Consider the following 11691-nt stretch of genomic DNA (forward strand, 5'->3'; position numbering starts at 1 on the left):
GGAACTAGCTCTTGTAGACCAGGCTGGCCTCAAACTCACAGAGATCCGCCTGCCTCTGCCTCCTGAGTGCTGGGATTAAAGGTGTGTGCCACCACCGCCTGGCAGGTTGGTGGTTTTTTATTTCTTCTTCAAAGCTAATAACTGTTTTAAATTTTTTGAAAAAAATAATGGTATGGGAGGAAAGTTGGAGGAATTAAAATTAATTCCTTCTAATTCTTAAAAGGTGGATCCTTTTAAGAGATTCTGTCTCTGATCTTCAAACTGTCCTTAGAATTAATTAACTAGGGTTTGAATCATTCTCTTGTCGGTAGAAATCAGTTAGAAACCCGAATCTGCAGAAATATTTCTTTACTTAAAATAGTAGCGTTATGTGTGAGCCATGCCATATGAAACTACAGAATTAAAGAAGGAAAAGCCATGTGGCTGGGGGTGTAGCTCAGTAATGGAGTACATGCTAGGCATGTGTGAGGGCATCCCCAGCACCAAAAACAAACAAAGAGAAAGAGCCAGATTGCAGATGCAGGGCTAAGGTAGGGTAGCTCAGGTCTGAATGAAAATATGGCCTTGCTAAGTAACCCAAAGGAGCTAGTCAGTCAGCTGGGAGAATTACACAGGAGGGGGGTAGTGAGAGTAGATTATCTGTTGGGTGTCTTGTTTTCCATTTGCTATTTGCAGAAGCCTGTTTGAAGTGTGTCATTCCTTCAGTGATGTCAGTATCCACGTGGTTCTTCCCGTATTCCTATCTGTTTGCCTGTATTGCAAGGCGTGAGGAAACATGGAGTGTGTTGCCCTCCTGGTGTTACCTCTGACCAATTGCACTTTTAAGACTTGTTTGTGAGGTTCTGCCAGGAAGTCATTGTCTTTGCCTTTTCTGATTTCATTACTTGCAGGGAAAAGTAGGCTAGAGTGGAGGTACAGTTGAGCTAGCAAAAACTGGGCCAAAGAGGATTGGGACTGCTGGGAATGCACAGACTGGTACATGTTACCACCTTCCCAGTGACTCCGCAGCCAGTGAATGGGATCTGCCTTTGGCTAATTCTTCACCTCCTTTCCTCTCCTAGTTGTGAGACAGAATTAACATTGTATGAATGACCAACTGTGTCCACCAGACAATGACCTCTGCCTTTCCTCCACTTTATCCCCAAATTCCTATGTGCACAGCTTGGATATACTTACACCACCTCAGACATTCAGGCTTCTAGTCTCTGGCCACAGCCCCTAATTATTGCTAGTCTCACGGACTTACTTCCTTGTAGACCTTTTTAGGTGTGTGCTTAGACTTGAGGGGCGCTTATTTTGTTAGTAATAATGAGACCTAATGGTAATAGCAGCATTAATACTCATTACTCTCCACTGAGTACTTGGTGTGTGTCAGATGCTGTGGAAAGCACTTTAGAGGTATTGGCTCTCTCGGACAATACCTCCTATGATAGTTAACTCTTGTCATCAACTTTTTCAAATGAATACCCCTGAAGCTCAGACTTCCAAGTTCCCCAAGAGCCACTGGCCAGGAATTGGGAAAGCCAAAAATCTGACTTTAAAACTCAAGCTCTACTATGCTGAACTGCTTCTCCTGTGGAATCTTTATTTATATGTATGTATAGTTAGATCAGAACATAATCATTTTTGAAAAATCATGTGACGTGCAATGATTCAGCTAGAGAACCCCCTAAAGCAATTCTGTGGTTATACTTCTACATATTTTCTGAAATATTTGCTGTTATATAAATGCCAATCATTTCAACTTCTGGCTCAAGTTACAAATTTTGCTTCCTCTATAAGGATATGAAACATTATGTCATTAATATCAAGTGAGTGTACATTTCATTTTTCTCTTTTTATTAAAAATTATTGAAACAATATGATGTACTTTCTCTATTAACTTTAATAAAAAGAGCCATATTGAAATATTGGAAAGTCATACTCTTTTCTTTTTGCAAATGATCAACTGTGGCAAAAATATGAAAATGTTATGAAATGTTCTCACTCTAATAGATGGTGGCATTTGTAATTGTGACTGTCATTTAAGAGAATTTGAAAAGCTTTTTAAAGACTAAGCTGTCTTGTTGGGTGTGCTGGCATGCGCATCTAGTTCTAATATTTAGGATCACTTTTGTTCAGGAGTTCAAAACCAACCTGAGCACCATAGCAAGCAGGACTTTCTCAAAAAATAAAATATAAAATAAAATAATATAAATAATAGAATTGAATAAACTAAACTAGCTTGCTTTGATCATCTTAAGATTCATATTGCCACGGACCATATGTCCTGTGCTTTTCTCTTGTATCTACTGATTTTTATTTAATTTTCCTAGTAATAGATGATGTTGAACATACTGCTTTTATTACAGTTTTAAAAAAGTTTATTATCTTAACCATTTTTGTTTTTGAGATGGGGTCTCATGTAGTGGCTGACTCTTATTTTTAATTTTAGATTTTTAATATAGATTTAATCTTTAATTTTAGATTTTTGAAACACAATCCCATATAATCCAGGCTGACATCAAATTCCCTGTGTACCTGAGGCTGACCATGAATTCCAGAGCCTTCTGTCTCTACCTCCTGAGTGTTAGGATTAAATGCTTAGTATCTTTTAGTAGATTTTTTAAATTTTAATTTTTGTATGAGCCTTTTGCCTGCATTATATGTGTATCTCACGTGTGCCTGGTGCCTGCAGAGGTTGGAAGAGGGCCTGGAACTGGAGGTCATGGGTGGGTGCTGGGAATGGAAACCAGGTCCTCTACAAGAGCAAAAAGTGTTTTTTGTTTGGTTTGGTTTGTTTTTTCAAGACAGGGCCCAACGAAAAGCTGAGGGTTTTTTTTGTTTTTTGTTTTTTGTTGTTTTGTTTTTTTTTCCCCAGAGCTGAGGACCAAACCCAGGACCCTGTATTTGCTAGGCAAGCACTCTACCGCTGAGCTAAATGCCCAACCCTGAAAAAAGTGCTATTAATACTAAGCAGTCTCTCCGGCCCCTATCTTTAGAAACAGGCAAACCTGCTGGCTATAGGATTTTTATTCTTTAGCTGCTAGCAGAGTTTGAATCTAGTATCTAAAGGCTGAAGTTGAAGTGCTCTACCGCTGAGCAGTGACCTTGAACTCTCGACTTGGGCTGCCAAGTCCAGTTTCTCTAGCCTTAATTTTTTTGTTGTTTGTTTGAGACAGGGTCTCACTTTTAGCTCTGGCTGTCCTAAAATTCACTCACTATGTAGACTAGACTGGCCTCAAACTTAGAGGTCCACCTGCCTCTGCTCCCCAAGTGCTAGAATTAAGGGCACCTGGGGGAGCAGAGGCACCACACCTGGCCCTCTAGCCATTTTTAATTGTGTAGTTCAGTAGTGTTAATCTGCATGATTGTGAATCAAATCTGCAGAACTTTTCAGCTTCTAAATCTGAAACCCGGACACAAAGGGACTCCTAAGCCCTGGTAACCACGATGTTCTTTCTGCTCTAGTGAATCTGTCTGATTTAGATACTTACTGTGTGTGAAATCACATAGCAAGCCAGGCGATGGTGGCGCACGCCTTTAATCCCAGCACTCGGGAGGCAGAGGCAGGTGGATCTCTGTGAGTTCGAGACCAGCCTGGTCTACAAGAGCTAGTTCCAGGACAGGCTCCAAAGCCACAGAGAAACCCTGTCTCGAAAAACCAAAAAAAAAAAAAAAAAAAGAAATCACATAGCACTTCTTTTTGCGAGGGGCCTACTTCACGTGCCGCGAGTCCTCAGTGTTCGTCCAGCTGTGTGCTAAATCGCCTTCCCTTTTAGGGTGGAACAATTCCCTGCATGTGTACACAGTTTATTCACTCGTGTTTGGATAACGTTGCAGTCACCATGGCCGTGTAAAAATAACTTTGGGACATCCTAGTTTCGGTTATTTTGGATAAGTGTTCAGAAGTATGGTAGTTTTAGGGTTTTGGGTGGTATGTTTTGTTTTTGTAGTGGGCATTAGGCCTTGCGTCTTCCACATTCTATACAAGTTACTCTATCACTGAACTGTTTCCCTAGCCCTTAAAAAATTTAAATAATTTTTTGAGACGGGGTTTTGCTAGCCCAAGCAGACCTTGAATGCAAGATCTTCCTGGGGTTTTTTTTGCCTCCCAACAATTACAGGCTTGCACCACCAGCTCTGACTATGTGTAATTTTTGCAGGAGATTCCATTCTGTTTCCCTTAGCTTGTTGGATGTACTGTTTCAAAATCTCGCAGTCACGAGCCAACAATAAATAAGGTCTCAAATTTCTCTGTACCCATATTGAAATTTTATTGTATCGTTACTGCATTTCCTCGGTGACTGGTGATGTTGAGTATCTTTTCATAGGCATATGGCCTTTTAGATAGCATCTTTAGAGAAATGTTTATGCAAGAGCTTTGTCAGTTTGAATTGGTTTCTTTTTTTGCAATACACATATGTATATGTTAATTTTCCATCTGTATCTTTGGTAAAGTGTGTATTCAGCTCTTCTACCCATTTTTTTAATGTTGAATTTTTTATGTTTTATTTGTTTGTTTGGTTTTTGTTTTTAAGACAGGGTTTCTCTGTGTAGCTCTGGCTGTCCTGGAACTCGCTCTGTAGACCAGGCTGGCCTCAAACTCAGAGATCCTCCTGTCTCTACCTCATGAGTGCTGGGATTAAAGGAGTGCGCCACCACTGACTGTCTTCTACACATTTTAAACCTGCTTTTTTGAGGTTTTTTTGTTGTTCTTTTGTAAATGATTTCTGTTTCCTTTTATTTATGTGTATGTGTGTGTATTGTCACTTGTATGGATCTGCCTGTGGAATTACATATGATTGTGAGCCTCTGTGGGTGCTGGCAACTGAACTTGGGTCCTCAGCAAGAGCAAGTGCTGTTAACCATTGAGCCATCTCTCCAGCCTTTCTGTTGTGCCTTTCTTGACTCAATCATGAATATCTTCTATACTTCTGAAAGTTGTATTTTTGACATTTACATCTGTAGTCATCTATTTTGAAGTAGTTTTGTATAATGCATAAGTTGTATGTCAGTTGATTTTTTAAAAAAAACATGTCTAGTTTTGACTTCTTTTTCTTCTTCTTATATTATTGGTTTTTTGAGACAAAACTGTTTTGTGTAACAGTCCTGGCTATCCTGGATCTCGCTCTGTAGACCAGGCTGGCCTCAAACTCACAGAGATCCTCCTGCCCCTGCCTCCCAAGTGCTGGGATTAAAGACGTGTGTCACCATCACCTGTCTATGACACGTAGTTATTAACAAGACTATTTTTCCTTCATCTCTTTTATAGTTCTGTCAGACGTCAGTTCATGGTTGGGTGTGGTGGCACCTACCCTGAATTTCAGCACTCAGGAAGCAAAGGCACTTTGCATCTCTGTGAGTTCCAGGCCAGCCTGTTCCAGACCAACCAGGACTGCAAAATCGAGACCCTGTCTCAACAACAACAAACCCACCAGCTCACTGTGTTTCATCTGTTGTTATTTTCCCCACACAGTACTTTTTTCCTTTTTAATTGTGAGGTTCACACCCAAGGCTTCACCTATGTAACACTGGACCACTGAGCCCCAGCCTCTACTTGCCAGTTTTCATTTCTTTAGTGTTGCTGTGTTTATGGGCTCAAGTGATCCTCCTGCTTCAGTTTCCAGGTAACCGTGACTATAAGCATATGCTACTCTGCCTAGCTATATAGAGTGTCTTGATTGGCTTATTGCAGCTTTAGGGACAGTTTTGAACATTTGGTCACGATTCTTCCACCTTTGTTCTGTTTTGTAGTTATTTTTGGCTATTATGGAGTTTTGTCTTTCCCGTATTTTAAAGTCAGCTTGCTGCTATGTTCAGTATTCTTTCTAGGGTGTATGGGATTTTGTAATCTCTGAAGATCATTTTATGGAAAATTGGCATCTGTACAGGTGTTGGTTCTTTTTGTTAGTGCTTTAGTTTTCATGTACAGATCTTGTAGATAATTGGTTAAAATGTATACTTGGGTTCTTCACTTTTTCCTGATGCTGTTATAAATGTCACTTTTTTCTCTTTTGTAAAATTAATGTTCTATCTTTTATGTATATGAGTATTTTTCTAGCGTGTAGGTATATGCACCACATGCATACCTGGTGCCCAACGAGGCCAGAAGGGGTATTGTGTCCTCAGGAGCTGGAATTATAGGTAGTTGTGAGCCGTCATGTGGGTGCTAGAAATGGAGTCCAGGTTTTTTCCAGTAACAGCATATACTCTTAGCCAGTGAGCCATCATCTCTCCAGCCCAATTGTTTGGTTTTTGTTTTGTTTTTTGAGACAGGAGCTCTTGGAGCCCTGGCTGACCCCAGGCTCACTGTGTAGCCAGGGACGACCTTGAAACCTCTGCCCCTGCCTGTCTCCACCTCCCAAGGAAAGATTAAGCATGCACATCACCACACCTGGCTTTTTGTTTGTTTTTTAAAATTCAAGCAAGATATAATATTTCATTATGACACTTCTACATAATTTATTTTTGTTGATCTTCCCTGTCCCTTCTTTTCCATTGCCCTGCTCCTCCTGTACCGTCCACTCTCGGCCATCTCACTCTTCCTCTATTACCTTCCTCAAAACAATTTCCCCTTCTCATGGTCCGTTTTCTGGTTTCATCACACGCGCGCACACACACGCACACACACACACACACACACACACACACACATATGAGAGAGAAAATGTGGTATTTGTCTTTCTGAGACTGGATTGTATGACAGCATCCATCCCGCAAACTCTCAATTTTAGAGTCAGCCTTACAGTCAGTCTGCTTTCTGTCATCTCATACCCCAATAGTCGAGTGACCTCATCTTGTAAATGATCAGGTATTAGGTGCCATGAATGTATGGTTCTTTTTTAAAGTTCTAATTCTTTTTTTTTTTCTTTAGATTTTTTTGAGACAGAGTTTCTCTGTGTAGCTTTTAGAACCTGTCCTGGAACTCGCTATGTAGACCAGGCTGGCCTTGAACTCAGAGACCTGCCTGCCTCTTCCTCAGAAGTGCTGGGATTAAAAGCATGCACCACCACTGCCAGACTGAATGTATGGTTCTTGTATCAGATGGGATCTCACCACAGATGGTCAATTGCTCAACGTGATGTTCTGGACTTAGCAGCTAGCTCTAACTCTCCTGTTCCCACCATATCACATCAGGACCACTTTGTTCCCAACCTTTATTTTCCCCTGCAAGACCCCCTACCCGCTAGCAGAGGACTTCTCTCTCCAAAGCACCAAGAGCAGAGGAATATAGTTAGATGCTTCTGACCCTTTGGCTTTGCTGTCTCAGGGGTAAAGATGCGTGTCTTTGAGTTCAAGGCTAATCCACTCCCTTTTAGTAACTCGGCCATCTGTGGAGCAGGGGACGTTAGCGGTGAACAAAGCGGTTCACAGTTTTCAAAGCGACAGGCACTACTGAATGAAATGAAAGGCCAGTAAGATGGTTCAGCAAGCCCGCCAGCCTGAGTTCATTTCCCACAACCTGTGGTGGGAGGAGAGAAGACAAAGTTGTCCTCTGACCTCCACGTGCATTTACCTACACTCCTCACACATACACACGAAGATTTTAAAAATTAGTGTGATGTCATAGAGAATTATGGGTCATCAGAAATGGGCTCTGGGGAGGGCCTATTTCTAAGCCATGTGGTATCTGAAAAGTGGAATGGGCCCACACATAAAGGTCAAGGGGAAGTGTTCCAGTATAGTGGTATATTGTATTTTAACAAATAAAGACCAGCGTGCCAAGCAGCCACACTAGTCAGCCATGCAGGCCAGGCAGTGGTGGCACACACCTTTAATCCCAGCAGCCACACTAGTTACTCATAGAGGCCAGGCGGCGGTGCACACCTTTAATCCCAGTACTAGAGAGGACTATAAAACAAGAGGAGATTGGTCTCAGTCTGAGGATTCGTGGAGACACGGTTGCCCATATCCGTCTGAGGTAGCAGTAAGAGGCACTGCCTGACTACTTTGCTTTTCTGATCTTCAGCTTGACCCCAATGTCTGTCTCTGGGTTTTTGCTATTCGTGCAGCATTCCAGCTGATGACATTGGAAAACACAGAGGGAAGAAGCTTTGAGAAACCAGAAGGATGGCAAGTGGGACTGCATACAGTAAAGGAAGCAGTGAGGCTTAAGGCACAAGCAGAAGCCAGCCCACGGAAGCCAGTCCACAGAAGCCAGCCCACGGAAGCCAGTTCACAGAAGCCAATCCGCAGTAGGCCTTGCAGACCAGGATAAGGATTTGGAATCATAGATATGGTAGGAAGCCGTTAGAAGCTCTAAAGTCGAGGTGGAACACCGTACACTTTATGGCTTTCATTTTGTAAGATGTGCCTGTTTTCAGAGTTGTGTGCTGGCACTGGCTAGCCAACTGAAGCGTCTGTCCCTGGGGAAGACTTTCCCACATTCTCAACACTCCTTAGTTGCCTGTAGTTCTTTGCATAGAATTGAGGCCTCGTGGGCTTTCCCTTGTTCACCTTAGTTTGTCTATTGTTTTGGCCCTTGTTATGCCCTTTTTATATTAATCACAAAAATAAAAAATAAAAAAAAATAAAAGAAATAATTTTTAAAAATCTTTCAAAAATTGCACTGCTGGGGATTGGTCCTCGGGTCTTACACATTCTGCTCAAGCACTGCACTACTAACCTGTGTCCCTGGGTCCCCTGATTCAGGTTTTCTTTTCTCCTATTTATTTTTAATCACGTGTGTGCACACGTGTTTATGTGTGGGTATGCCCACATGTGTGCAAGTGCTCATGGAGGTCAAAGATGTTGAATACCCTGAAGTTAAAGGCCACAGTGGGCTGCTGGTTTGGGGTGCTTTCTTTCCTCTAGGAGAGTGATCTGTGCTCTTAACTGCTGCGTCATCTCTATAGTCCTGACGCCTGCTTTAAAGTCATAACTGCAATGTGGAGAACGACCTGGAGGGCGGCAAGAATGGAAGCAGGGAGGCCAGTTAGTAGGCCATTTAGACAATCCAGTGTCAAGACCAGTTTCTGGATGAGATGTGGGAAGTGAGGGGAAGAGAAGAATCAAGAAGAGCTCCTTTGCTGGGTGGTGGTGGCGCACGCCTTTAATCCCAGCACTCGGGAGGCAGAGGCAGGTGGATCTCTGTGAGTTCGAGGCCAGCCTGGTCTACAGAGCTAGTTCCAGGACAGGTTCTAAAGCTATGGAGAAACCCTGTCTCGAAAGAGAGAAAGAAAGAAAGAAAAGAAAGAAAGAGAAAGAAAGAGAAAGAAGAATAGCTCCTTGAATTATGTGTGTAGAATAATTTAGTGATTAAGTGCCATTTTCTTTTTATTTTTTTATTTTTTTGGTTTTTCGAGACAGGGTTTCTCTGTAGCTTTGGAGCCTGTCCTGGAACTCCATTTTCTTTTTAAAAACCTCTCTGTCTCTGTCTGTCTCTCTCTGTGTGTCTGTCTCTCTCTGTCTCTGTCTCTCTGTCTCTCTCTCTTTCAGGGGGTGTCATTGTGTGCATGTGGAGTCAGCTCTTTCTTTCTACTGTGTGAGTTCCTGGGTATCAAACTCAGGTCACCAGGCTTGCATAGCAAGTGCCTTTTGCCACTGAGCTATCTTGCCAGGCCAGAAGTGCCATTTTCTTCGGTGCAGAGCAACAGCACGGTAAGAAAGCCAGTGACTATGTACTGGACATATTTCTGAAATGGTTATTGGCTGTCTGAGTGGTGATGTCAGATGAACACTTGACTTATTTTGCCACTGTAAGCCAAAGCTAGAGAGAAACAGTTTTTTGTTTTTTTTTTAAATTTTCGAGACAGGGTTTCTCCGTAGCTTTTGGTTCCTGTCCTGGAACTAGCTCTTCTAGACCAGGCTGGCCTCGAACTCACAGAGATCCGCCTGCCTCTGCCTCCTGAGTGCTGGGATTAAAGGCGTGTGCCACCACCGCCCGGCGAGAGAAACAGTTTTAAAGGAGATTACGTACAGGCAAGACACAGCCCCAAGAGCATGCTCCCAATGACCTTTCTCCTTTAACTGTCCTTACCTTCCTATTGGAGGGTCTATTACTGTCTTGTTTTAAAACCAGTGACCTCACAGACACAGCCATGGGGATGTTCTACTAATCTCCCAAAGCATCTCTCAGTCTAATCAAAGTGAAAGCCAAGACTGAGCAGCCCAGTTGTGGAAGACTTGCTATGGATATGTTTGAGAGTTGTCTGTGACTGGGGAGAGATGGCTCAACAGTTCAGAGTACTTGCTCTTGCAGAGGACCCGGGTTCAGTTCCTACCAGCAATGCAGTGGTTCACAACTGTCTCTAACTCTAGTTCCAGGAGGTCTGGTGACTTCTTTTGGCCTCCACAGGAACCAGGGTACACGTGTGACACATATACACATATGCAGAAATTCAGGCAAACACCCATACACATGAAATAAATACTTAAGAGTTGTCAGTGTACAGATGCCAATGAAAGCCATGAGACAGGATGAGGTTGCCAAAGATAAAAGTATAGCTAGCAAAGGTCCTAGAGAATTGAGTCCTTTAGGACTGTTTGATGGCCAGAAGCTGGGGCTAAGTTTGGAGGATGGATGCCAGCATGGGATCAGTGACTACCCAGTATAGCAGAAATGCCAGTCCACTAGGAAGTTGGTCCACGGAGGGAGCAGCTACCCAGCGGAAACCACAGAGGAATAGTCACTGCTGGAGATAACATTAATAACAGAGAGAAAGGAAGGGAAACGGTCAGGCTTCTACCCTTCTCTCCTCCAATCTCCTGCCAGTAACTCCCATCAGTCAAACATCTCCGGAAATCAGAGAAGAAAGGAGCCTGGGAAATGTCATTGTCTGCTACCCTCAACACAGCAGGAAGAGGCACATAGGCAAATGGCCAGCACATGCTTAAAGGAAGAGGAAATAACCAGCTGCCAAGTGCCACAGAGAAATGTGACGAGGACTTGGAAATGCCTGTTGCATTTAGCAGCAAGAAAAAAGTTGGTGACCTGGACAAGAACAGTTGGAATTGAGCCGTGTCAGCAACGCTGGACAGAACTGAGTTCAAGAGCGAAGGGCAAAGAGGAGTTGCAAGCTTTGATTACAGATTTTTAAATATTTTTATTCCTGTAAAGGAAAGGAGGGAAATGGAGTGCCATGTGGAGGGGAGGTAAGACTGACACGTACTCTCAAGACAGGAGAAAGAACAGCATATTCGAATACTGATGAAAAACTCCAAGAGGGAAGTAAGAATGAATGATGGGGGCTGGAGGGATGGCTCAGTGGTCCAATTCCCAGCACCCACATGGCAGCTCATAACTGTCCGTGACTGAACTTCCAGGGGATCTGACACCCTCACACCAATGCACATAAAGTAAAGTTAAATAAATTATAAAAAAAGAATGAAGCCTTTGCAGTTGCTGCTCCCTCTGCCCAGAACACTTTTCTCACAGGTATCGATTGGCACTACCCACTCCCTCACTTCTTTGGGTCTTGATTTTCTTGGCAGAGGACTTTGGTGACCATTATATCTAAAATTTCATCACCTCCTATTTCTGCTTTCTCTCTTGCTTTTTTTCCTTACATAAGACCCTGCATATGTTTCTGGCTCATGTCATTTATTACCTGGCTCTCCCAGTGTCTTAATGATATAGGTATGAATAATTTGCATTGGTATGGATTTTAAGGTCAATTTTGCTATATGTATATGTATTTCTGCTCTTGATTAAGGTATTGTGATTGTGTAGTTCATTTTTAAAAATGTAATGTATAACTAGGAAATATA

General features: G+C 42.6%; 1 protein-coding gene across 1 annotated transcript in view; it reads left to right on the plus strand.

Moving 5' to 3' along the window:
* CUNHXorf56 (chromosome unknown CXorf56 homolog) overlaps positions 1-8468 on the plus strand; it is a 50624-nt gene extending 42156 nt beyond the window's left edge. Inside the window, exon 9 of the mRNA XM_005368918.2 lies at positions 7995-8468. Coding sequence (XP_005368975.2) covers positions 7995-8006 — 12 coding nt within the window. The 3' untranslated portion in view covers positions 8007-8468. The remainder of the gene's footprint in view (positions 1-7994) is intronic.
* The last annotated feature ends 3223 nt before the right edge of the window (positions 8469-11691 follow it).

Source organism: Microtus ochrogaster, unplaced genomic scaffold, assembly GCF_000317375.1.
Source record: "Microtus ochrogaster isolate Prairie Vole_2 unplaced genomic scaffold, MicOch1.0 UNK42, whole genome shotgun sequence".
Lineage (NCBI taxonomy): Eukaryota > Metazoa > Chordata > Mammalia > Rodentia > Cricetidae > Microtus > Microtus ochrogaster.